At 51.7% G+C, this 26,874-nt stretch overlaps 1 protein-coding gene across 6 annotated transcripts in view; it reads right to left on the bottom strand.

Moving 5' to 3' along the window:
- Window positions 1–2,569: 2,569 nt before the first annotated feature.
- Window positions 2,570–26,874, bottom strand: part of SLC25A25 (solute carrier family 25 member 25) — a 32,749-nt gene continuing 8,444 nt past the window's right edge. The window contains exons 1-11 of one of the 6 annotated variants that reach the window (XR_010655975.1): window positions 12,987–13,229; window positions 10,517–10,643; window positions 10,337–10,424; window positions 9,247–9,358; window positions 7,895–8,053; window positions 6,144–6,296; window positions 5,691–5,798; window positions 5,424–5,591; window positions 4,719–4,869; window positions 3,918–4,607; window positions 2,570–3,848 (exon numbers count right to left, since the gene is read on the bottom strand). Coding sequence is in view for 5 of the 6 variants with exons in the window: in XM_065879784.1 (XP_065735856.1) it covers window positions 4,423–4,607; window positions 4,719–4,869; window positions 5,424–5,591; window positions 5,691–5,798; window positions 6,144–6,296; window positions 7,895–8,053; window positions 9,247–9,358; window positions 9,620–9,655; window positions 10,337–10,424; window positions 10,517–10,643; window positions 19,229–19,447 (1,506 nt within the window). In the remaining variant the exon portion in view is untranslated. Of the gene's footprint in view, window positions 3,849–3,917; window positions 4,608–4,718; window positions 4,870–5,423; window positions 5,592–5,690; window positions 5,799–6,143; window positions 6,297–7,894; window positions 8,054–9,246; window positions 9,359–9,619; window positions 9,656–10,336; window positions 10,425–10,516; window positions 10,644–12,986; window positions 13,230–19,228; window positions 19,448–26,874 lie in introns of those variants that run through there. The other 5 variants (XM_065879784.1, XM_065879786.1, XM_065879782.1 and 2 more) reach the window with 5 other exon arrangements.

Below are 26,874 nucleotides of genomic sequence, written 5' to 3'. Positions count from 1 at the left end.
GGCAAGTCCCTTCCCCTCCTGGAGTCTTAGTTTCTGCCTCTGTAAAATGGGGACATGGCGGCAGCAGCGCTTGTGCCCTGTGTTTGCAGAGCCCCAGCTGGCACGCAGCGATGGCGCTCCCATGACTGAGAGATGAGAAGGTCTGGCTTCAGAAAGGAAGCACGAAGAGGATGGGCCAGATCCCACGGTGGGAGCTGCCCCCACCCCCATCCCATGCCAGAAATCCCCGGCCTCCTCACCCCGGGAAGGAGGGAGGGGGGACTGGAATGAAAAGCATTTAGGGGAAATCACTCTGAGAGTTTGGAATCCAGGATGGGGCAGGGGAGCTGCGAGATAAAACTCTTTATTAAGGACCAGCCATTTCCATTTCCTGTCTCATTTCAACTTTCCAGCAGCCCTCCCAGGCTCGTCTGGAGGTAGGACGGAGGTCTGAAATGCGTCTCGCTGGGCTAAAATCAGGGTTGTCGGCAGGGGAGCGTTCCTTCCGCAGGCTCTCCAGGACTTGGTCCTTGCCTTTTCCAGTTTCTAGAAGCCGCAGCATGCCTTGACTCGGGCCTCCTTCCTCCATCTTCAAAGCCAGCGACCTCGGGCTGAGTCCTCGCCCGCCTCCCCGCCTCTCTCCCTGCCTCTGTCTCCCACGTGGCAGGATCTTGTGACTCCACTGGATCCCCCTGGATAATCCAGGCTACTCTCCCTATTTTAAGGTCAGCACCTTAATTCCATCTGTGACCTTAATTAGCCTTTGCCATGCCACCTAATTCACAGGTGGTGGGGGTTACGACGTGGCTGTCTTTGGGAGGGGGTATAGTTCTGCTTCCCACACCATAGAACATTTGGATGGGTTTTATCCGATTAGTAACTATTCATTAAGCATGTAGTGGGTGCTGGGCACCTACTGGGAACAGCAGTGAGAAAGCCAGCCGGTACGCCCACCCTCTAGTTAGCGGGGAGAAGTGCAAGGGAGAAGAACAAACGGCATGGAACAGGGCTTTCATAGGAAGCAGGGTGGCCAGCGACAGCCTCTGTAAGAAAGTGACATTCAATTAAAGACTGGAAGGAGGGATGAAGGAACAAAGGAGGGAGGTTGGCTTGGTGACACATCAAGTGTCACCCACCTCAGAGCACCTCCCAAAATTAACTTCTGTGCTGGAGAAGCCCCACTCCCAGCTGGAAAGAACTGAGGACCTGGGAACCTGGGACCCGGCCACCGTCCCAAGGAGAAGCCTGGACGGGGGCGGGCGGGGACGACCAACTTGACAAGACCCAACCAATGGTTGGGAAATGGTTTATGCCCGTTACCCTGGTAACAGGCTGACGCAAGTGGCATATTTGTTTCCTATGGCTGCCATAACAAATCACCATGAACTTGGATAGCCGAAAACAATAGAAATGAATTCTCTCACAGTTCAGGAGGCCAGAAGCCAGAAATCCAGGTGCCAGCAGGGTTGGTTCCTTCTGGAGGGTCTGAGGGAGAAATCGTTCCTGCCTCTCCCCTCGCTTCAGGTGGCTGCCTGCAATCCTATTTTTTTTTTGGCCGCACCCGAGGCTTGCGGGGTCTTAGTTCCCTGACCAGGGCTCGAACCCGCACCCCCTGCAGTGGAAGCATGGAGTCTTAACCACTGGACCACCAGGGAAGTCCCAATCCTTGGCATTTTCTGACATGTCGATGCATCACTCCAACCTCTGCCTCTGTCCTCACGTGGCCTTCTCCCTGCGTGGCGCTCTCTTGCCTGTCCAGATTTCCCTCTTTTATAAAGACACCAGTCATTGGACTTAGGGCCCATCCTCACCCAGGATGACCCCATCTTGACTTGATTACATCTGCAAAAACCCTACTTCCAAATCAAGCAACGTCTGAGCTTCCCAGTGGACAAGAATTTTGGGGAGACACTGTTCAACCCAGCACAGGTGGTATATGCGTTTCACGCCAGGGCACACTTCTGTGTCTCCCTACAGCCTCGGAATGCCAGAGCCCCCTGGCACGTTCTCCAGGCTGCTTCCTACAGCGCCCCACCAGCCAGTGGCACCAAGGGCTGTCAGTGGGGGGATGGGGACGGGGGTGTCGAGTTATATAATGAACACTCCATTGAGCTCTCTGTGCACTGGGCACTGCTAGAGGTACAACTGCAGACACATTCCCTGTTCCCAGAAAGTGAATAAAGAACATCCAGGGGGGCCCTCCGGCATCTCTACGTCAGAAGGATGGGCAGGAACCAAATCTGAGGCTGGGGAGGGGCAGCCAGTGAAGTGAAGAGAGGCACAGTGGTGTCTGGAGGTGCTTCAAGCAGGAGACAAGGGATCAGCTCGGCTGGACATGGGCTGAATCAGGTGAGGGCTGAGGAAGGACCAGACTCACTATCTCCTGGGGCACTGGAGACCTGTCAGAGCACCCCAAATACAATGAACATCCATTCTAAAGAGGGGGTGCCTCCAGAAGCCCAGAGCGGGTAGCTACTCTGAGGGGTAGCTTTCTCATGTTCTCTCATGAGAAAAAGGGATTTGTATTCTAACATGTAAACAGCCCCATGCCACCCAAGCCCAGGTCAGGAAAACCATGGCTCCATCATCAGCTCTGAAACAACTTTATTAGAAGGCTGTTTTAAATGACAAATTCCAATTCTTTCTTAATTTGCTTGGTCACCAATTCCAGTTATAACTCTATTTATATATAACAATAAATCTTGCATTGATCTTTGCATCCTATTTAAATTGTCCTCATCAGGCCGTTCTGGTGAATGGAAGTGTGGCCGTGCAGTCGCACGCTGACCAGCATTACTGAGCAGGGGTAGCGGGGGGCCCAGGACAGAGGGAGCCCGCTTCACAGGTACGGGTGGGGAGCCGGCCGCCCTCTCCCCTGGCCCCCACCCCAAACTCACAGTGATAGGCACCTCACTGCCTTGTCTTTCAAAAAGGGTGAATAAAGAAATCCCTCCCAGTCTAAGAAATGATTTGGACTTCCATCCTGAACAGGGTTGAGATTCCCCCCCCTCTTCCTGGTCCCTGATCAAACCCTCAGATCCTAAGGCTTCCTAGGTGCTGGCCCTGCCCTGACCCGCCGAAGGACCGTCTCTCCGTGATCAGGGCCCTTCTGCCTTCTTGCCTTTCTTCTGTCGCCAGTTCCGAAAGAAATTTCTTTGGACAGACGTGGTGCAGCAGCGAGAAGGGTCACTGCCACGGCCCCCTCCTTCCTCCTCCCACCCCACCTCACAGGTGTTGGGAAGGTGTAGTCAACCAGGAACATAAATATGGATAAAAAATGAACTTGAAAATGACGGGCTATTAATTAAACACATCTATAAAAATAGTTAGGACATAACTCTGTTCAAATAAATACAAAATAAATAGGCTCCAAGCAGTGTGATACGTTGCATCAGTGGAATGTGAGGCTGGTCCCACTTTGCCCCAGTTGGGATTGGACACGAATCCCCGGGGCGTCAGAAACAGACTTTAACGCGGTCGGCCGAGCCACTGGCTCTCTTTGTCTTCTCCCTGGAAGAGCAGAACTTGTACATTTGTCCGGCTTGTCTTTCTGAACAAAGCCCTTTTTCCAACAATACATAATGAAGGCCTTGAACACCTTTTCCTTCTCTCAGCGGGGCGTGCAGACTCAGGGCAGAAACCACTGCCCTCATGCCGGCGGGAAGGGACAGGGAGTTAGTTCTGAGCTGGTGCCAGTCCTGCCAGGGGCAGGGGCCCGCTCGGAGCCCCACGAGCCCCCAGCAGCAGGGAGCAGAGGCCCTCTGGGTCCCAGGACCCATGAAGCCATGTGCCAGGACACCAGGCAGCCTTGCCCTCGTCACACACATGGGCATCCGGGTGCCCGTCTGCGGGGCAGCTCAGAAGCCAGACTCCTCCCTCTTCCCTGCCAGTGGCTGCACTGCCGGTTGGGAAGTCGGGCTTAGGTCAGGTAGAACCACCCTTCCCCACGGACTGGGCGGAGAGGAGCAGTGTGGCGGGGGGGAGTGGGCTGCGGGCCCTCCTCCTACCATTTGAAACAGCAGCAAGGAAGGAAGCAAGGTGGGCCCGGGGAGGACGCTCAGCAGGCCCGAAGGCGCCCCGCGCCAATGGTCTGGCTGCGAGGACGCGATGGAAGAACTAAGCCAGCCTCGCAGCCCAGCTATTCGGCAGGCAGCACGGGAAGTGTCCCGTCCCCACGCACGCGAGCCTGAGTCCTGCTGAGCCCTGGACCCTGAGGGACACCCACAGGTCTTCCCTGGAATGGACCCGAGGGTCAGCCAGGGTCAGCAGGACAGACCCAGCGGGGGCCGGCTCTGCCCCCAGCCCTGCAGGTGCGTCCCAGGGTCTTCACAGCTTGGCTTCAGTCAGCTCAGTGTTGGCACATTCACAGAATGAGATGGCTCCACATCCCGGGGCTGCAGGCCCAGGATCAGCGAGTCTGCGGGCAGGCTGGCCTCCCTCCCGTCACCGCGACTGCACACCCAGGGTGATCTTCAGGTTCTCGTACACCACGTAGCTGATGCTCACGGCCGGAATCACCTTCATGAAGTTGGGGGCCAGCCCCCGGTACAGGCCAAAGGCCCCCTCGGTCCGCAGGATCTGTCTGAAGAGGCTGCTCATGGTCACCTCCGGGGCGCCCTCAATGGAGGCTGCAGGGAGCGAGGTCGCCCGTCAGGGGCCTTTCGCCGGCCCCTCCCTACGTCCCAACCTGCCCGGGGAGACGGGCCCCTGGGGACTGACTGGCCTAAGACCAGCCTTACCTTGGGCCTGCATCCGGGTCCTGACCAGGGCCAGTGGGTAGCTGGCCAGCTGGCCACAGGTGCTGGACATGGTGCCACAGGCCAGGAGCACAAACACGCCGGGGTCTGCACTGTTCACCGCATAGCGCTGTAGCCAGGCATTCTTGAGTGTCTGAAAGGGCAGAGGGGGGGCGGGGATGAGCCAAAGGGCCTCCAGGCCCCAGGAAGAAAGGGCTTGTGAGGCAGTGAGAGACTGGGGCGCTGAAGGGACAGTTACCGGATCCACACAGGAGGCGTTGCCCCATCACATGGGATCCGCGAGGCCACTGTAACCTGATTCACTTGGCCTGGGCCGGCCTGGGGCTGGCTGGGCTCCCGGCCTGCCTGACCTTTGTTTCTGCTGTCACTGGGGATTTCTGGATAGGATGGGGATGCCGCAGGGGCAGGCCCTCCCTTCCCTCCCCCGAGAGCCGGACTCCTGTGCTCCGGAGTCTGCTGGGGGCCCAGGAAGCCCCCAGGGCATCGTGCCCTGTAGATCTGCCTGCCAAGCCCCTGGGGGTACAGGACCTGGGGGCTGCCAGGGGCAGGCAGTGTGACAGGACACCCCTGCAATGGACAGGTGAGTCTGGAAGGAGACAAAGGGGGGTGGAGGGGTGACACATGGCCAGGAGGGGGTTTCTGAATCTCTGCTGCTTCTCAAGGGGCCTGAGTCCCCTAGGGCCTCACCTCGTAGACGGCCAGGTCTATCCCAGCGTAGGGGATGATCCCTAGCATGTTGGGAACATAGCCTTTGTAGAAGGCGGCCACGCCCTCTCTGGCCAGGATCTTCCTGGCGCAGTCCAGCATGCCCGAGTACTGGCCTGTTTTGCGCAGGGCCATCCGGGTCTTCAGGACCTGCAGAGCCCAACGGAAGTGACGGAAGTGTGAGCCCAGCCCACTCCGCACCCTCACCTCCACGCACACTGCCCACCCCAGGACCAACGTGGCCCTCACCTCCATCGGGTAGATGCTGCTCTGGGCAATGGCCCCTGCCAAGGACCCTGCCACAAGCCTCTCGTGAATCCTCAGAGTCTCCTGGTCACTCCCAACGAGACGCTTGATCTGGAACAGGGAGCAAACAGACTGATACCCCCCACCAGAGACCAGCATACCTGCTCCTGCCCTGCCCTTCCTCCCGGAGCCTGTCAGCTTTAGCCAAGACCTGGTGTCCCTGGCACTTTTGATGCTGCCCAGAAATGGAAGGAACTGGCCCCCAGTGGAACTGGTTGCTGGCAGAGCTGGGGTCAGGCTCAGGCCTTCCCACCCCCCTCACCTAGCCCTGCTGTCCCTCAGGTACGAGGACTGGTTCCAGGTTCCAGGGAATCAACAGGGCAGGGACCTCATTCCAGGGGAAGCTCAGGAAGCAGCTGCTGATGGGCGACTCTGCCTGGGGAGCTGGGTCCTCACCTGTTCATAGGCCATGAACTTGATGGCCGACTCGGGGGCAATTTTGAGGACGTTGATGCCATTGCCGCGCCAGAGTGATTTGGCCCCTCCTTCTCGAATCATCTGGGTGAAGCCACCCACGATGCACATGTTGTTGCTGCGGGAGGCGTGGACCTGGGGGGGGGGGAAGGACAAGCGGTTAGAAGGAGCTCAGCGGCCACAGGGCCACCGTTGCCTGACAAAGAGCCAAGATCAACGGCAGGCAGGCTCCGCCCTCGTGGCACTCTGAGGCCAGCTCGGTACCCTGAGAGTCACGTGGCCGCTCTAGGTCCCACTAGATTCTGCTGTGCACCTGCCGGTGCCAACCCCATGCTAAACACCTCCACAAGGACTACTTTAAAAAAAGTTGAGCTTTTTGGACTTCCCTGGTGGCCAAGGCAGGGGACATGGGTTCCAGCCCTGGTCCGGGAAGATCCCACATGCCGCGGAGCAACTAAGCCCGTGAGCCACAACTACTGAGCCTGTGTGCTACAACTACTGAAGCCCGCACGCCTAGAGCACGGGCTCCGCAACAGGAGAAGCCACCGCAATGAGAAGCCCGCGCACCGCAACTAAGAGTAGCCCCCGCTCACTGCAACTAGAGAAAGCCCGCGCGCAGCAACGAAGACCCAACGCAGCCAAAAAATAAATTAAAAAAAAAAAAAATTGAGCTTTTTATTATGGAAAATTTTCAAACATATATAAAAGTATAGAGGATTACATAATGAGCTTCCATGAACCCATAATGAGCTTCAACCATCATCAAACCAGCCAACTGATGCCCCCCACCCCCTCCCCCACCCCCATTAATTTAAAGCCCCTCCCTGGCATTTTGTCATTTCACCCAAGGACAGCTTTTAATCTCTACAGCATTCCTGGGGATCTGGCTAAGAAAAACACACTGATGAGGCAATTTGTTCGAACCCCTTAGTTTCCAGAGCAGTAGAAGTCCTGGGGCGGAAGTGACTCGCCTGAGGTCACCCAGCTGGGACAGGGGGACCCCGGGTCGGGTCCCAGGCCCAGGGCTCCTCTCCCTGAACCACTCGCCTCCCTGATTCAGCACCAGAAGGGAGTTCTCATTCTTCCATCCACAGACCTCAAACCGAGGCAGGCCCGGGAGGCGCTGAGGGGGTAAGGAAAGGATGACACCTTTTCTGAGCAGGGTTCCTGGCACGAAAAGTGCCAGAATGCAAGTCAGGGGGCAAGGGGGTGACCGGCCACTGTCCAAAAGACACTGGAGTCCGCTGGTGTGTCCTCAGGCAGCTCGATTTCACAACCTTGCTCCCGACTTGGGTTCAGCATGAGCTGAACCTGCCCTGTGGACGTGGAGCTGGGTGCCCAGCCAAGGGAATGGTGTCCAGGCCAGGTGAGGATCTGTTCGCACTGCCCCCCCACGTGGTGGCCTATGTAAGATGCGCCTAAGGAAACAGGTTCCTGCCACACCCCAGTTCTCACTGGGGTCATCTGCCTCCAGTATGGCCCTGTAATGTGACTCCTGGCTTAAGGGCCTCAGATAAAATTAGATCAGGCCACCTAGGCCAGGATCTAATGTGCAAAAGGCCACCTAGGCCAAGATCTAATGTCATCCTTGTCTGAGCAATAATTCCAATCTGATTTACTGGGTTAGGAAAGTATGGGCCCAAAGCAGGGCCCCAGATAAGGGAGGGGAAACCAACCCACCAAAGAAACCCAAGGTGGAAACCAGGTGGCTTGGGGCCTGTTTTCCTGCGTACCTGCATGAGCACCTTGAGTCTGTCCAGGGGGGCCGTGCAGGTTCTCGATACGGCCCCCGCCCCACCGCCAGCCACCAGGTGTCTCCACCACATCCCCGTCTGCCTCTCCTCCACCGTGAACTCGTCGGGGACCGTCAGATTCTCACCCACATCAAAGATCTGTGAGGAAGACCAACAACGATAAATCTAGCAGGCTCCCGACGCTTGTGGCAGAGCTGCCGGCAGACAGCCAGGTCCACAGCCTTCTGCCGCCTAGAAGGGACCCCCCTACCCCTTCGCTATGTGGAGGCAGCAAAGCTCTGAGCTGTCTGTGGCCTTGGAGAGGCCCAGGTTAGAACTGAGAGCACAGCTGGAAGAATGCAGGTAGAAAACCACGCGGACAGCCCTTCGGGACACTGCCAGGGGCTCCTGCAGAACAGCTGACAAAGGCACTGCGGCTGAGGATCACCAGGTTGGCTGTACTGGAAGGATCAAGTCAGGGATAAAAATTCTTCTGAAACCTGACGTGTAACCGGATCACGTTGGCAGAACGTTATGCAAGACTTCTGCAAACACGAGAGGTTGCGCTGCCTGTGCAATGCCCTCTCTCCCAGGCGGCCTCCCGGCTCGGCAGGCAGAGCCAGCTCTGCTCCAACCTTGGGGCTGCAGGCCAGACCCACGGGGCAGCGGCTCCTACCCGCAGAGCGTCCACCTAATTTCAGCCAACGAAGATGCCAGGCGTCCCCTGAGGGCACCTCGGGAGACAGAGGAGGAGGACCTGTGGCCTCCTCTTCTGGAGTTGACGGTCCAGGATGGATAAGACTGCCACCAGGGGATACTCAGCAAGGACCAGCAGAAAGGGATGCTCGCGGGCGAGGGGTCAATGGGGCCACTACCAGTGAGGGCACAGAGCTCTGTGTGTTTCTGACCGGGGGTGAAAGAGCAGTGGGGAGGTATTCTTTTGCCGTAGAGAGAAATGACCCAAAAAATGGCGTGGCCGGGGGGAGAAACTGAACAGCTCTGCTACTGGATCTCTGCAGAGCAGCCCTCAGGAGGCTGTGGAAGAACAAGGAGGCTCAGGGAGCGGGTGCTTACAGCAGACCTTGAAGAACAGGCAGCACGTGGGGACAGGAGGGCATTGTTTCTAGCAGAGGGAGCCCCGTGTTTGGGGCATGGGCGGGCCGTTCAGGTTGGCCGGCATGAGGGAGACGGAGGGAGCATGTGGAAGGCTGGCAGAGAAGCAGACAGCCCCACCACTGAAGGGGCGGTGGGCTGGGAACCCCCACCACGATGGGGGCTAATGCTGGGCGAAGGGGACCCTATGAATGGACGAGCGAGAAACCCCCTTCCGGCCCCAGGAGCGGGGGGCTCACCGTGGAATGCTTCCAGTACAGGATGATCTCAGGGATGTTTTCCACGGGGTGCAGGAGGTGATAGTCTCGCCACTCGTTCCAGTCGATGGTCATTGTGCCATTCTTGTCCATGCTGCAAGACAAATATGTGGGTCGCCCAAATGTAAACAGGCCCCATCTGTCAGCCGCACTTCCCACCTCCAGGGGAGCCGAGGGCAGGCGCGTGGCCACCAGGAAACCACAGAAGGCGCCTCTGCCCCGGAGGAGAAAAGGCCAGGTGGCTCCACATCCCACCTGGTACAAAAACGGGGTTTGATGGCCCACGAGAACCCCGTTCTGATTGGGCACAGAGGTCAAGGAGGGAGGCGGTCCCGAGAGTGACACGGATACTTACTAGGTGACAGGGCCCCAGAAGTGGCCCGTTCGTATTCTGACAGACAGACAAAGGAAGATGCAGAGGAGAGAGGAGAAACAACACAAATAAGTGCTCTGAGCGGAGGTTAGTGACGCAAGCACATGCCACGGCACAGCACGAGGACGCACCCTCCACGCGGAGGGGAGCAAGGGCCAGAGACTGCCGTCCCTGACCAGCCGGCTTCGGGCCCCCGGGACTTGGGGAGGCTCCGGAGGACAGGAAGCGGCTCTGGGGCTGTTCTGTGCGAGTTCCCAGCACGGCAATGATGCCAGTCCCCAGGACCACCCCTGGCCTGCGGGATGCCTTTCGGGGCAGCACATCTGAGCGTTGTATTAAGAGGAAGTTCCCCACAGTGGAGGGCGGCCACGTGAGCCCTGCCCCTGAACGACCGGGCAGAGAAGGGTGTCCCTTGCTGGCCTTTCACCTACTAAAATCCCCAGCTAGTCTTCTCTCTTAGCGGGTGGCTGGCGCTCAGGCACTCTGCCAGGTGATCTGTGATTCTACCACCGGAGCTGACCAGGAACCCGGGAGCAGCTGGTCTCTGGGAGGGGTTACTTATTCATCCCTTCCAACCACCAGAAGCCAAAGTTCACGGAAACAGGGTCAATACAGTGAATGGCACGAGGGAGTGAGTCCAAGAAACCTTCTTTCGTCACACTTTTGTTCAACCAAACGCAGGGGTGGCTACGCACTCACCTCTTGAGGATTTTTTCTGCCTGCTGTTCAGATATCTTGACTCCCAGGTCCCGCAGGGACTGCATGATCTCCTGCGCGTCGATCCGTCCTGGAACAACAAAGGCCGTGAGCCGGAAGCCAGCCCTGCGGAGAGGCCCAGGACCGCTGGGCCCGCCGCTGGCCCCCGGGGGCAATGCTCACCATCATTCTTCTTGTCCAAACTCTTGAATACCAGCCTCAGTTTCTTCTCATGATCTTGGAGATAATGGACAAACTCTTCAAAGTCTAGCTGCCCATCGAGGTCTTTGTCGCCAGCTTGTACAATTTTCTATAAAACAAAAGTAAGGTTTTATCCTTCAGCTTTTCCTGTCCCTTGTGGTGTCCCGTTCCCAGGAAACAACTGCTCAACCGTGAACAGAGGTGGCCCCATGACCCGAGACACTTCCCCCCCTCCACTCCCAGGGCCACCACCTGGATTGCCTAGGGCCAGCCAGAACCCAGCCAAGAGCCCACCGTGTTTCCCTCATGAGAAAGAGGAAAAAGACCCGCAAGAGGAGCCCTTCTGACAGAGGCCGGCAGCAGTGGGCTTGGTACTTCCACCAGGCCAGTTGCCCGGCTCCCCTGCAGCTCTGTCCCTGGTGCCGGGCCTCAGCCCCACATGCCCTCTGCCCAAATGTGGGGTGGCCCTGGAGCTCCAGATTCCCTCAGAAACTCTGCAGCTTGCTCTTTTTATCCCTAAAAGTGGCACTGGCCCAAGAACAATAGGGGGCGACCAGGGTAAAGGTAAAGGTACAGGGCAGAGCTGGCCCCTGCCGATGGCTGCTTGGCAGAAATACTGCCAGAGAGAACTCTGGAGGATGGAGAAGTGGTAAGAGCAATGGGAACTCTTCTTGGGCCTGCTTGATGGCGCTGCCTGTCTCTGATCTCAGGGGAGCCAGGTGCTATAACCAACCTCAGCTCCCTTAACCAGGCACTGAAAAGCAGGGCAGCTCCACTTAGGAATTGTTCGGTGACCCAAGGAAGCTTTAAGAGACCCTTTCCTGGGCAGTGAGGTTCCAAAAACCTGCACCTGCCCTTAGACATGAGCTCTGTTCAGCAGCTGCGGTCCGTTTTCAATGCTCAGCCACTGGAACTTTTCCACAAAAGCACAAGCAGTCGGTCTGTGCCCGGGGTCCTGCTAAAGGCTTCACCTCTAGTAACCCGCTGAATCCTCGCAGACAGGCCTGGGAGGTGGGTACTATATCATTTCCCCCATTTTCCAGAGAAGGAAACAGAAGCTCACAGAGGTTTAGTAATTTATCCAAGGTCGCACAGTTAGGGAAGTTGCTGGGCAGGATTCAAGCCAGGCCTGATGGACTCCAGAGCCACCTCTGTTCAGTGTCTGCTGCCATTCTAAAGGTTAATCTCAAGAAGGTGGGGAACATACATGAGTCACTCCAACCCAGCAACACCCCAAAACTAGGACCAAAAATCTCCTAAGGAAAATGGTTAGAGTCTCCCTGTGTTGCCCAATCCTCTCAGCAAGAAATACAGTCACTATCCACAAACCAGTGTGGGTTTCAAAGTCTTCTGAGCCAGTGGGTTTGGAAATTGATGGGCCATTGGCTAGCTGGTCCTCTCCAGATACTGTGTCCCCTAACATGATCCAAAGAACAACTCAGGGAGGGTATGGCTGGAATGTGAGACACAGGCTGGCACGTGTTCTATCAGCTGTCTGGAGTTATGTTAACTTCCTGCAGACATCTGTGCTCTCCACCAAAATGCAGATTACATACAGGTTAAGCACCCTGGATTTACGAGAGGAGCGGAAATAGAATCTTCATGTCATTTAGAAACGAGGCGAACACTAGGCACCAAGCTCATTGGTATCTGGGCTGCTCTGGCACCAACGCGATCCATGGGCCTTGTTGGGCGGGTGCCCGAGATACAGACAACTCAAGGACATGCTCACGCAGCTCATTTCAAAATATTCTAAGTCGTTGCTTCTACCTCAGTCCGGTCTCCTTCCTAGGATATGCAAATCACCACCCCCTGCACACCATCTGACCGTCACTGCCGTCGTGAGCACTGGGGGATAGCACAGGATCTGATTAATGGAGAAGTTGGGGTGTCCCTTTAGGAGGCAGGCGACCCCCTCAGACTCTGTAGCTGTTTCCCCATATTTAAATTAGTAATGATTTCTGCTGCCTCCTGCTCCAAAGAGACGCCTAGGAAGGTCCCCTCACCCCTGCCCGTTGGTATGTTTCACCCAGGGCACAGCCCTGTCACCTCCAGCCTCCGCAGCCACGGTTCCAACTCCTGGGTCTCCAATGAGGGGCCTCTCCCCTCCCCTCCTGCCCCCCAGCTCAGATAAAGCAGCTAGACTTGTGCCCCTGCACTTCCTGGCCCTGCACTGCTTAGAACCCCGCCCTCCGCAAGAAAATTCCTTTCTGTCTCCCACAAGTGCCTTCCCTATAATTCCAGCCTTCCTTGGAAGTCACACGAGAGCCAGTCACTCCCATGACGTAATAGCCCTTTAGCTGCCTATAGTTACGCGACAGCTGGGGAAAAAACTGGCACGCTTAGAAATGGTGGGGACCTTTGAGGTATGCGGACCCTCTACCAGCTCATCCATTCACTCAGCCAACACTGATGAAACGCCCACTGCCTTCCACGGTACAGAGGTACAGACCTGCTTCCACTGGCGGTAGGTGGAGAACTCCTGGGAGGGGATAAAGACACTGAGTTTGAAGATGGACTTCAGCTCGGCGGGAAGCCCCTTGGACTCGAAGTACTGGAACTCGGTCTGGGCCTCCCCGATGAGGGGCACGTACAGGCACAGGCAGAGCATGCTGGTGGGAGCTGTTTCAGGCGGCGTGGAGGCAGGAGAATGCTGCCCGGCCCAGCACACTTGCACAAGGTATGCTGGGGCGCAGCTGTCATTGGCTGCCTCCACCCTGTCCTTTCACTTAATTGAAAAAAGTCTGCTCACTGTACCTCCCGCCCACAGCCAATGAGCACAGAGCCCGGCAAGGAGGCGTGCGTGGCCGAGTGCAGAGGGATAAAGATCAGGACTGACGTCACCTGCTCCCCAGTTAACCCTTCGGAGACGGGCAGAGCACTCTGCCCTGCCCTGGGATCTGCCCCAGAAACCTTCACCCTCTGGCTGCCAATCCCTCCAAACAAACAGCCTTTGGCCTGTTTTTCCACAAGGTCCCCAAACGCGTCACACAATACAGCGGTTTCTCTCCTTGGTAAATCATTCCCAGCAGAAAAATAAGTGGAGGTAGAGAATGAATCAATGCTCACCTGAAACGGCCCCGTTTCGCTGTGAGGGTAGAAGTCAGTGGGCGGGGGGCGGGGGGGGAGTAGTCCTGGAAGTAGCCCCCGGTGGGGGTGGGGAGGGGTCTTTCACTTGCAGGGGAGCTGCCCCTCAGCCGGCTGCCTGGGCCACACGGCTTTCCAGGCACAGCTCTGGCTGGCTCTAGTGACCCTCCCCAGGCCACCCTGCACATGAGCAGCCCCTCCCTGTAGGCTCTGCCTGAGGACCCCACAAGCACCGAGAGGCTGAAATGATGGGGGCAGGAAGAGGACACTCTAGGCCACAGGTCATTGTGCCGGGGCACTCCTTAGCAGTGCCAATCTGGGGTCAGCCTGGGCCTCACTTAAGATCCACGGATGTGGTCTTCAGAGCCCACATTCATTCAGGACACTCTAGAGTTCAGTGCATCGGAGCTTTCTGGTCTACAGCTGTGCTGCTCAATACTTTTATTTTATTTTGCCACGCCACACAGCACGCGGGATCTTAGTTCCCTGACCAGGGATCGAACCCGCGCCCCTGAACAGTGAAGTCTTAACCACTAGACTGCCAGGGAAGTCCTCAATTTCAAATAAACTAAAATTCAATGAAACTAAGAATTCATTTCCTTGGTCGCATGGCCACACATTATTTCCATCATCACAGAAAGTTCTACTGAGCAACACTGCCCTAGAATGTCCCTTTTAGGTGAGGATGAGAGGAAACTTCAGGTCTTGGAGAGTCAGGATCTGATCTTTATTTAAGGGCCACCCTGCCACCTCCACCTCATTCCTTCCCAAGGAAGATGTCAGATTCATGCTGCAGAGGAAGAGCCCACGTCACAGAGATGAAAAAGGAATCCATCTCGCTATGTTCCATCTACAGTGCACCACGTCCTAATACAGACGAAACCTCGCGACCAGGATGGATTAAAAGCAGATGGATGTCATCTGGGGATCCACCAAAGTAAAAGGAACTTCTTAAATTCACTAAAAAGCTTTTTGTTGAGAACTTGAAAAAGGTTCTGAAAATAAGATGTTGATGCTTATATACATCATTATGAAACAGATTTTAATAACTTATATGATATTTCAGCCCTTCTAAAAGAGATCTGATGGTGAGTCTGTAAAAACAGGTCTTGGGCTGTTTCATCCATCCACTAGGGAGGATCCGATGAGGTATCCAGAGGCAACTCAGGATTATTCAGGCGAATTCCTGCTCAGCCTCCACCTAAATCCATGATACTCAGCTGTCTCTTAAGCTACCCAATCCAGAATGTTCTGCTTTATGGCTATTTTTACGTACATCTTATCTCTACTGCTGGGGTCCTAAAGGCAGGGCCTTTGTACCTCCTTGCCTGGAATGAGCCCTTGCCTTGATCACGGAGGTGCTTGACATAAGCAGTTTCTGAATGAATCGTGCTTGGCAGGCCTCTGAGACCCCAAAAAACAAACACGACCACTCTTGATGAAGACCTTAGGTTTGGTTTCCCGAGTGCCAGCAAATAGAGTCCTCAGGGTATTTTGTCCACCTCAACTCAAAAAGATACTGTATTATTATTTTTATTTTAAAGGAAGTTCACATTTATAAATAAAAAAGCCGAATTTTAAATGCTGATCTTCCTTTTTAAAATTATTCACGATTGCTTCTGAAATGAAAATAAATCACACAGATCTGTTGAAGTGTCTCATTTCAATGACAATTGCAGTCCTTCCAATACAAAATGGCAAATATTTTGACTGAATAAATAAGTTGTTCAATTGGAGATGTTCCTTTCCTACTAAACTATGTTTTTCAAGTCATGTTGGTAAACATAATTGTACCATTGAGGGTTTTTTTTTGGTACCAATGAGTTGTATGATGTATTTACAAGACAAATCTGAGAAGAGATTTGAAAACAATACCAAATGAAAGTGAAATCAGCATTCAATATATAAGGAACAATTATTAAAGCATTATCAAACAAGGGCAACTATCTTCTAGAATCAACAGAATGGAGTGTCCTTGATTATAACAGAGCTCATTACTCTACAGACCGATGGCATCACAGGGCCGGGAAATGTTCTCTGAAAAGTTCTGCATGTGCTCATCAAGACGTTATTTTACAACGCTTCCATTAATTCTATTCCAATGTTAATCTTAAAGGGCTCCAACGTATTTCTATTTTGCAACTGTGTTTGAGTCCAACAGAATGTCTTCACTGGACAAACGTAAACTGGCGTTTGCTTATTTATTTAAACCACCCATCTTCCTGAGTTGCAGAGGTCATGCAGAACTCTGTTGTCACACAGAAACCTTTACTTCTCAGTTGAGCCAATCTCCAGGCACCTGGTGTCCAAGGCAAATGCTCTCTCCCTGGAATTACAGACACTGGGCCCCACAGGGGCCCTGGGGTCATCTCTCAATCTCCGAGATGAAGAAACAGACCAGGAGAGGCCACCTGGTTTGCCCGGGCCCCAGAGCCAGCTGGCGGAGGCTCACCAGAGCCTGGCTCCTGTTACAATGGCCACTTAAAACAGCATCCAAGCCTGACACTGCCATAAAGAGATTTTAGAATTCAGCTTCCAAAGAACACTTGTCAGCCTGACCCTGAGAATTACAGTGAGCAGTACCTCACATGGGAAGGCAGCAGATGCGGGGGAGTAATTTTAGCCTTAGCTAAAAAAAAAACCACACAAAAAATGTATCTGTTACAGCTCTGAACACAAACGTGAGAAATACAAATAAGGAAGACGAATATGGCAGGGCTCAGGACTTCCCTGGCGGCCCAGCGGTTAGGACTCCACGCTTCCGCTGCAGCGGGCATGGGTTCTATCCCTGGCTGGGGAACTGAGATCCCGCATGCCACGTGGCGTAGCCAAAAAAAAGTACATAAAGCAGGGCTTGTGCTCCGTTCCTGACGTTTCACACCAGCTCCCGGTGCTTCTGGAGGCCCAAGTAAAGTGCTCTCTCCCACTCCTGCCATCAACACGTCTTCTCTGCTATCTTTACCTGTTCTAATTTTGTGACCCAGATCTACTTTTGTTTCCTTTCTTCCAGTGTCCATTCCTGTAACAACCAGTACTCAGAAACAATGGCAGCCACTCCAGATGCCTTAGAATTCAGTGGCATTCGATTTCCCTTAATCTGCTAAGTAGCAGTTCCTCTCACAAGCACCTTCTCACCCTCAGATCTGCGCATGCCCCCACCCCACCAGCTTTCCTTGTTCTACCACTGTTTCATGCCAAAGATCCCCGTAAGTGCCGGAATACCATGAGTAACAACAGGGCAGGTAAGAGTACCTCTGGGAGCGTGGCATTAGCTCATACAGTATTTCCACCGCACCCCGCCCCCGCCCCGCCAATGACTCAGACCAAGCCAAAAATATTAATAAATTGCCAGCATCCAGCTATTCTAGCCCCACCCACCCGTAAGGCCCTCGAGCCTCATTTGCTGCTGTAGCCGTAGTGTCATTTGATGATCGGGTTGCCATGACAGCCCAGCGGAGCCGGTTTCCAATGAAACCTGCCTGCACTTGGCAATTAGACACACAATGAGCAAATTCTCTGAGCTTCTGAGAAGACGGCCCCTCAGGATTTGAAAGCTTGAATGCCGCTCAGGGCACCTCCCACTCCAGACTAATGGCTTTCTTCTCCAACTGCAGATCGACTGTAAGACAAAGATAAGGGGGGAAACTGGAACAGTTCTGAGAATAAAAGCTGGCCGGAACCTGGCTCACCAGCAGACATATTTAAGAGAGAAATGAGAGTCGAACAAAGTAGCGCCACTGGGAAACTTAGAAGGCGGAGAACCAAAGTGAACGTCTCTGCGAGGTTCCCATGAGGTTGTGGCAGCGTCTGCCGGAGAGAAATGGCGAGCCAGGCCCCACCGGCCCGCGATCCCAACCTCCAACCCCTACCTTCAAGAGCAGCTGTGCTGGAAAAGGACGCACGCTGCTGAAACACTCTTCCAGTTCTTAATATGTCTGCCTTTAAAGGGTCCACACACCGCCCAGAAGCGCTTTCTTGCTTGTTTCAAACCAAAACCAGCTGACGCACCTCCCTCTTGGGGCTCCCCACACCCCCAGGCAGCTGATCCATCTCCCTTCTGGGGAGAAGTGTCAGTGAGAGGTGTGGGTCTCAGGTTCAGCCCGCCTTGCTCCCGATTCTGTAGGCCAGGAAAGAAGCCGTTCAGAACAGTCCTGATGCCAGGCCAGCCCAGGGGGAGGGCTGACAAGAGCTGCCAGTCGGTGTGAGTCTGGGAAGTGGAGCAGTTAATTATTAAAGTCAAAAGTGGGTGAATTTAAAAGGAGCCAGCCAGTCCCTTAAGCCCTTGGCCGTAAGGCAAGCAGGTCTGGAGATAAAAGTTCCTCATAATAGATAACGCCACAGCCATTTCCGAGCTCCTGTAAAATGATCAAAAGGTAGAAAGCGACACCTGTCACATCTCAGGCACAGTACAGATGCCGAGACCCCTGTCGCCCCGGGTGAGCCCATCACAGACTAAGGATTCTCCTCAATGCTTAACCTGAAACCACTGCAAAAGTTGTTGCATCAAAAGTTCCTCCCACTTAGCAAAGGAAAAATGAACATCCATTTCTTAAATGCAGTAGTTCAATTCAGCAGAACCTTTTTTGGACTCTACAGTGTACCACACACAGGGCAGAATCTCCTTCCTTTTTCCAGTTCATTTTTATCCTGAGAAAGGAGAAAAGATTCAAAATAACCAAGCCTCAGGAGGTGAACAAGGTTCTCCTACCACAGGCAGGAGAAATCACAGCCAAATAGCCTTTCTGTTCTAACCCTGAGAACTCGACTGGTCCCATTAAAAACGGCTTTCTTAAGGGAAGATGAGGGCAGTACATGGCAAAGTTCCAGGTAGACTGAAATGAAATCTCACCTCTACCCCATCTTAACTGTTTAATCCCGGGCAAATTACTTAGCCTTTCTGCACCTCAGTTTCCTCATCTGTGAAATGGGGGTGCTACCACTTACCCTGGTTCTTGTGAGGATCAGATGACATAAGCCACGCTCAGGGCACGAAATGGACGGAAGGCCCCAGCGCTCAGCAGACCCGCAGACCCGTGAGGAGTGCCGGCCTCCGTGCACTGAGACTCCAGCCTCCACTCTGCCTCATCGCTCCCTTTCTCCCAGAAAGAAAGGCAAGACGGGTCCCCTGCCCACCAAGGCAGAGGGTCTGACTTTTGGGATGCAGAGCAGGCTGGTCCTCCCCAGCTCCCGGCAGCTGGGTTCACCTTGGAAGGTTTGCTCTGTTGCCCGCTGAGCTCCGTCCTCCCTGTGCTGTTTAAACAGGCTAAGACCTAAGACACGGTGTAATTGTTTGTCCCTGCCTTTCAAATGGCTTTCTGGGGCCAAAGAGACAAATCCTAAGGTAAATCTTCCATTGCATTCAACCTTCCTTCTTCAAATGGCCGCGCTGAAGTGGTCACAATTGGGTAATAAAGCTTTTGCAGTGGCCACAGAAAGATTCTGGACTGGAGCTGGGCTTCTTCATTGTCTAACACTTCTCCCCAGGCCCCCGGTACCAAACGGATTCATTCATAAGTCCTCTCTTCCTCCCCCACACTCCAGCTTTTTCCAGGAAAATGATCCTAGGCTAGCCCCTAACCTAGGAGGTCCTCTCGACATTGCCATTACCTTTGGAAACTGCTCTGCGGGTCCGACCACCAGCAAGATGGTGGGTCTCTTTTCCGTGGCCTCAGCCCTTCCGTCCTGTTTCCCCAAAAAGCTTGGCATCTGGGCTCCCCGTGCCGGAGCCGGGGTGCCTCTGACTTCATTCCCGCTCCCCTCTCTGGAGCCTTGGCACCTGGCCCTGGGGAAGAAGCTAGACAGAAAATGCCACAGCATCTGCAACATCACGGCTTCCTCCCCACGTCGCCGACGGTGACCGTTCACTTTTGAGGAGGGATGTGACCACAATACCAAGGGTCTCTGGCTACACAGCTGCTTGGACGACTAGCCTGGGGAGTTGTAAGGCTGGCAGCTCTGCATGCAGTGGCTGTTTCCTGCCTTCTCAAATTTGCTAGCACTGCTGTCGTGCCTGGCCTGAGAAGCAGCTCACTCTGAAAGCCCCGCCGGGTCGCTGACAACGAGAGAGCAGCTGGAGCTTCTTCAATAAAAACTCACTTTTGCAGGTGGACGGTGATCAAATGCTTGGCTTTTTGAATAAAGGAAAAAAGCGATAGCCCAACAGACCTCTCCCGGAGGCAGAAGCAACTTCGAGCTCCCAATTATTCAGCTGTCCTCGCTCAATTAATGATCATCACGCAAGTGAGGACCCGAGCATCCAGCCTGCATTCTCACTGCAGCAGGGCGCGGCCAATCACCTCTGCCGACACTACCGAGTTCATTATCCCCACCAGCAACATCCCTCCAATCACAGCCGACCGATTCCCTGCATGCAGCCGGCAGTTCTGCAGGGAGGTGCCCGCGGTAACCTCCAGAGGAGCTTCCAGTCTCACAGAATCCACCTTGAGCTGGCTGGTCCTCAAGAGTCCAACTTCCTTCTCTCCACCTGGCTGTTTCCGGGATGACATTCCCCATCAAGTTCAGCACAATCAAGAGATCCTGGCAACACTTCCTAAGACATCTAGCAACACTTTCCCTTGTTCCATTATCCCATTCTCTGCAACTGTGTGTAACACAATGCACACCATACCATAGCCACTCCTCTGTGTCTCGCTCTACAAGATGAACTTCCTGGGGACAGGGACCAAGTTGCAGATCTTTCTACCCCTAGTGCCCAGAACCAGGCATAGATGAAGTCTGTGGGCTGAAATGAGCAAATGATCATGAACAAAAGGGAATTAATCTTTGGTCATTTGTTTCTTAGTTTCCTGGCAGACAAATGCAGTGCCGGGTCATCCCTCACAAAGGTAACCCTTTGATACGGTGTTCACAGCCATTATTTTGAAAACAAACACAGCATGAAAAAAGTTTAATAGACCGTGTTGGGGAGAGTATAGAGAAACATATACCCTCATACGCTGCTATGAGAGTGTAAATCAGTATAATCCCTCTGGAGAGCAATTTAGTCACAGCTACCAACATATCAAAAGCACAAACGCTCTGACACAGCAATTCCACTTTTAGTGATTTATCCTGCAGATATATTTGCACATGTGGGAAATCACATATACAAATGTGATATATATGGGATACATACGTGTGATAAAATATAAGGATATTTTTTGCAGCCTGATTTACAATAGCACAGGTTTGGAAACAATGTAAAATTCTTTAGAAGGGGAGTAGGTTGTAAATTAATGCACAACCACAATGGAGCCCTAGGCAGCTGTCAAAAAGAGTAAGGCAGCTCTACACCTACTATTATGGAATGACTTGAAAATATCTTGTTAGATGAAAAGAGCAAGGTGCAGAAGAAAGGGGATAGTTTGCTGCCATCTATTTCTAAGCTTGTGTACGTGAAGAATCTCTCTGGAAAGACGAACTAAAATTGAAGAGACGGTTTGGGGTGGGGTGGGGGGGAACTTCGGGGTTTGAAGGAAAAAAGATAGATGGGAGGTTTATTTTCTTTGAATATCCTCTTATATCTAGTGAAACCAAATCATGAGCATGTATGACCAGGCACACATGTGTGCATACATACAACCGTTATTTAAAAAGAAAACACGACAAGGGAAAGCAAGATGGCATGCTTGTTTGAAAGTTGAGGAACCCGCATCAGTTGCCCTCTCACTGGATATACAGAACAACTTTACCTGGAAGCAGTTTTGTGTGTTGATTAAATGTCTAGTCTTTGGAGCCAGACCCCAGGTTCAATCCTGGCCATCACTTACTGGCTGTGTGATCTTGGTCAAGTTACTTTACCTCTCTGTGCTTTAATAGCCTCATGTGCAAAATGAGGATAGTAACAGAACCATATCATTACTTCACAGAGTCGGTTAAAGACTACATGAAATAATGTACAAAGCTCTTAGAACAGTACATATTAGCTATTTTATCTAGAAAATGATTGTGAGGGACTTCCCTGGTGATCCAGTGGTTAAAACTCCACGCTTCCACTGCAAGGGGCATGGGTTTGATGCCTGGTGGGGAAACCAAGATCCCACATGCTGTGCGGTACAGCAAAAAAAAAAAAGAAAGAAAAAGAAAAGAAAGTGATTGTGAGTTCAGGGTCTTCCCTGGTGGCACGTTGGTTAAGAATCCACCTGCCAATGCAGGGGACATGGGTTCAAGCCCTGGTCCGGGAAGATCCCACATGCCACGGAGCAACCAAGCCAGTGTGCCACAACTACTGAGCCTGCGCTCTAGAGCCCGTGAGCCACAACTACTGAGCCTGTGTGCCACAACTACTGAAGCCCGGGCACCTAAATCCCATGCTCCACAACAAGAGAAGCCACTGCAATGAGAAGCCTGCACACTGCAACGAAGAGTAGCCCCTGCTTGTAGCAACTAGAGAAAGTCCACACGCAGCAACAAAGACCCAACACAGCCACAAATAAATAAATAAATAAATAGAAAATGATTGTGAGTTCATAGAAATAAATATCTTTAATACTAAAGAAGAGCCAGTCCAGAGCAAAAATCTCTATATAAATAAGTAATCCTTTAGTGAAAATTAATCTTTTTTTAGGCACTGAAAATCTGGTGAGTTGGGGGAGATGGTGATGTTTTAGGCCCCCATCTACAAACATGAGATAAATCCCTTATTGAGGAGGTTACTGGCTTTTCATTTAATGGACTACTCTGTACCACGGAACTGAGTTATGAACTCGGGGGGGTGAGGGGGTTCTAGCCAAGATGCAGTAACAGGAACCAATTCACCTTCCTGCCTGTAACAACTTAAATTTCTGAAAAAACAAATTAAATTTCTGAAACCCAGTGATAAAAAGGAAAATATTAAAAGCACCTTAAGAAAAAGACCCATTACAGAAGAACAAAAACAAGAATGACAGGGGGCTTTCCATCAGAAACTGTTAATCCAGAATTTTATACTTAGAAAAATACCTTCCAAAAGGAAGGCAAAATATACGAGAATGGTTTTCAAGACACTGGACATTAGGCAACGAAGGGCAGTGATTCCTGAGATTTCTAAACACATGAGCCCCTCAACTGCCCAGGCTTCCTGCCTGGAGTTTCCAGGATATGGTACAGAGAGTGGGTACCCAGCAGAGCCCAGTAGTCTCCCTATGTTGAAGAGAAGGAGCTGGGAGGCCAGGACAGCTAGAGTTTGCAGGACAGAGTACCAGAGAAGACAGAGCTACACAGACAGCAAGCTCTGGAGCTCTGCTGGGGGCCCCCCAAAATCAGAGCAAGTGAGTATGAGGAAACTGCCTGTGGGTGGGGAAGGAACCAGCCAAAGGCATCACAGGGCTAAGAATAGTTCCTGTTCCCACCAGCTGGAGTGGAAAAACCTCATAATATAGGAAGGTTCCGGAAGGGTACTCAGAAGGTTTTGCCTCAATAGTGGGGCAAAACTGGCCCCAGACTAAATGCTGTTCTTGCCTGACTAACAAAGCTTTAAAAAGCAGGCTCGGGGCTTCCCTGGTGGCGCAGTGGTTGAGAGTCCGTCTGCCAATGCAGGGGACGCGGGTTCGTGCCCTGGTCCGGGAGGATCCCACATGCTGCGGAGCGGCTGGGCCCGTGAGCCATGGCCGCTGAGCCTGTGCGTCCGGAGCCTATGCTCCGCAACGGGAGAGGCCACAACGGTGAGAGGCCCGCGTACCGTAAAAAAAAAAAAAGCAGTCTCGGAAAGGGTCAAACTGTTTCTGAATCACTGCATCCCAGAATAAAGCTCAAGAATATTTATAGGAATACAAAGATATCCAAGATAAAAATCCCATAAAAAATTAACAGCCTAATGCAAAGAAGCAGGAAAAGGTGACCCATGATGAGAAATCAGTCCATTGAAACTGATCCAGAAATCACGTGTATGACAGAATTGGTACACAAGGATATTGCAAGTCATAACTGTATCCTACATGCTCAAGAAAGATCAAGAACGTTAAACAGAGACATTGCAGATACTCTAGAAGAAAACTACAATGTCTGAGACGAAAAACACACTGGATGGTTTTAATAGCAGATTAGACAATGCAGAAGAAAAGATTAATGAACTTGAAGACACAGCAATAGAAACTTTACAAAATGAAACACAGAGAGAAAAAATAAAACAATACAAAAAAATGAAAAATGCATTAGTGAGCTGTGGGAGAACTGCTAATAGACTAATATACACCCAACTGAAGTTCAGGAGGTGGGGACAGAACAAATATTTAAAGAAATAATGGCCAGATTTTTTCCAAATTTATTAAAACCTACAGATCCAAGAAGCTCAGCAAACCCCAAGCATAAAAAACATCAAAACAAAACAAAACAAAAAACTACACTCAGGCACATCACAGTTAAATTTCTGAAAACCAGTGATATAAAGGAAAATCTTTAAAACACCTTGAGAAAAAGACCCATTACTTACAGAAGAACAAAAACAAGAATGACAAGGGGCTTTCCATCAGAAACTGTTAATCCAGAATTTTATACCTAGAAAAATACCTTCCAAAAGGAAGGCAAAATAAACACTTTTCAGACATACAAAAGCTGAAAGAATTTACCACCAGCAGATCTGCATTACAAGAAATGTTAAAGGAATCCTTCAGATAGAGAAAAATGATAACCAGATGAAGAATGGAATGAAAGGAATGAAGAGCACTAGAAATGGTAATTGTGTGGGTAGATGGAAAGAACTTTTTCCTTATTATTTAAATCTCTTTCAAAGATAAGTGACAGTTCGGACTTCCCGGGTGGCACAGTGGTTAAGAATCCACCTGCCAATGCAGGGGACATGAGTTCGATCCCTGATCTGGGAAGGTCCCACATGCCATGGAGCAACTAAGCCCATGAGCCACAACTACTGAGCCTGCGCTCTAGAGCCCGTGAGCCACAACTACTGAGCCCATGTGCCACAACTACTGAAGCCCGCGTGCCTAGAGCCCATGCTCAAGAAGAAATCAAAAGAGAAATTAGAAAGTATTTTGAATGGTGTGAAACCACAACACAGCGAAACTTGTGGGATGCAGCCAGAGCAGGCCTTAGAAGGGAATACCTACATCAGAAAAGAGGTATCAAATCAATGACCTCAGTTTCCACCACAAGAAACCAGAAAAGAACAAATTAAACCCAAAGTCAGCAGAAGAAAAGAAATAATAACTAGGTGAGGAAGAGACCAGGACTTATCTATCCTAAAATCTCCCCTGACCAGCACCTAAGACAGGGATCAATGAAAATCTGTTCAATTTGCATACTTTGCCAATATTTTTATTTTAAAGCACCTTTGATCTCCTTGTGGGTTAATGCAGTACATCTCTTTCCTTACACCACAGTATCGCCTAAACCACCAATATCTGGTAGAGATCATTAGTTTCTTTTGCTATTACTATAATACAATTCCACCTCACTTAACTTTCTTGGGTATGAGGGACCACCCATATCCAGAGACAGGGCTGGCAAGCATAACGCTCCAGTAACTGTAGATTTATAAACATCCACAGAACCTGGTTAAGCTGAGGGTAATCACCTGCAGAAGCAACCCACTCTTCCAAGAATCTAGAAAATAGAGACTTGGGGATAAAACTGTGTCACAAGATCTCCCGTACTTTTCAGAGAAAACAAATTCTAATGGAATGAACCCCCGGCGGGAACCCATTCCAAATTATCCTGATGAATTGCCCAGGGTATAAAAGCCCCTGGGACATCACACAGAAGGACAACTGCAGATTCCTGAGGGCGTCTTACAACAGGGCAGAGAGCTCTCCCCATGTCCCTTGTTTACAAGTTTCACTACCTACTACCCATCTATCTATCTTAGAATTACAATTAGCATTCAGAAGAGATGTCGTCAAAGGGAAGACCACCAAGACTTTCTTTTTTAACTGAAAAATGAAGTCAGATTTTATTTGACAGAGAGTCAAATGGATTTGACTTGAAAATGAAGACTGGCTTGGCCAATAGGTTATATGGAAGGCATTTTCCATAAACTGGATGAGTCAAATCTGCAAAACTCTTAGGTTTTGATCAAAACCCAAACCGACAAACTAAAACATTTAAGGCAGATACACAGTATGCCAGAAATTATACCCTCTGCAGCTATTAAACCTATGACAAAAATGTTTAGATGTCAACTTAACGTGCAACGGGGTACACTGGTTTTTAAAATCCTTTTCGGGTACTTCCCTGATGGTCCAGTGGTTGAGAAACTGCCTTGCAACGCAGGGGACGCGTGTCCGATCCCTGGTCAGGGAACTAAGATCCCACATGCTGTGGGGCAACGAAGCCTGCGAGCCGCAACAAAGATCCTGTGTGCCGCAACGAACACTCAACGCAGCCAAATAAATAAATAAATATTTTTTTTAAAAAAATCATGAAATAAAAAATAAAATCCTTTTCGGATGGTACAGGAGCAAAAGAGTTTGAAGGATCTCTTTATACGTTGGTAGTAACGATTTGTCATTTCAAAGGCACCACTGTGGCAGGTGACTATCCTTCTCTGAAATCAATCAACCGGAGAATTTAAACGCTTAGATCCTGGGTGCTGTCCTGTGCCGTCCCATGGCAGCAGTGGTTTCAGGGTGTCAGACAGGACTATTAAACAGCCTCATGCCCTCGACTCAGCCCACAATTAGACAATGAAGAGGAGCCAGGCACCAGCCTCATTTGGCACTGAAGACGACAAAACTGCAGTAATGAAAAAGGTGAAATCCCCTAATCTATTTCCATTTTAGGAAGTAAAACCAGAAAATCTAGCTTTGGCCAAAACTCCCTGAAGGGGACTCCTGTGACTGTGGAAAAGAGAAGTGCCCCACCGAGAAAACAGTCTCTTGGATGCTTATTTATTCCTGGTGAAAAGCCAGTCTCCATTGAGTCTTATTTATTCCTGGTGAAAAGCCAGTCTCCCAAGTTCAAGGTCAATGCCTGCTAACAAAGATGTCTTTTTCTTTTCTCTAAAAGAAAGTTAGGGGCTTCCCTGGTGGCGCAGTGGTTAAGAATCCGCCTGCCAATGCAGGGAACAGAAGTTAAGGCCCTGGTCTGGGAAGATCCCACATGCCGTGGAGCAACTAAGCCTGTGGAGTAACTAAGCCCGCGCGCCACAACTACTGAGCCTGTGCTCTAGAGCCCGCGAGCCACAACTACTGAAGCCCGTGTGCCTAGAGCCCATGCTCTGCAACAAGAGAGGCCACTGCAACGAGAAGCCCACACACCGCAATGAAGAGTAGCCCCCCGCTCGCCACAACTAGAGAAAGCCTGCATGCAGCAACGAAGACCAA

Source organism: Phocoena phocoena, chromosome 6 (assembly GCF_963924675.1).
Source record: "Phocoena phocoena chromosome 6, mPhoPho1.1, whole genome shotgun sequence".
Classification (NCBI taxonomy): Eukaryota; Metazoa; Chordata; class Mammalia; order Artiodactyla; family Phocoenidae; genus Phocoena; species Phocoena phocoena.
Note: the sequence above shows the minus strand (reverse complement) of the source record. Positions and strands in the feature narration are given on the sequence as shown.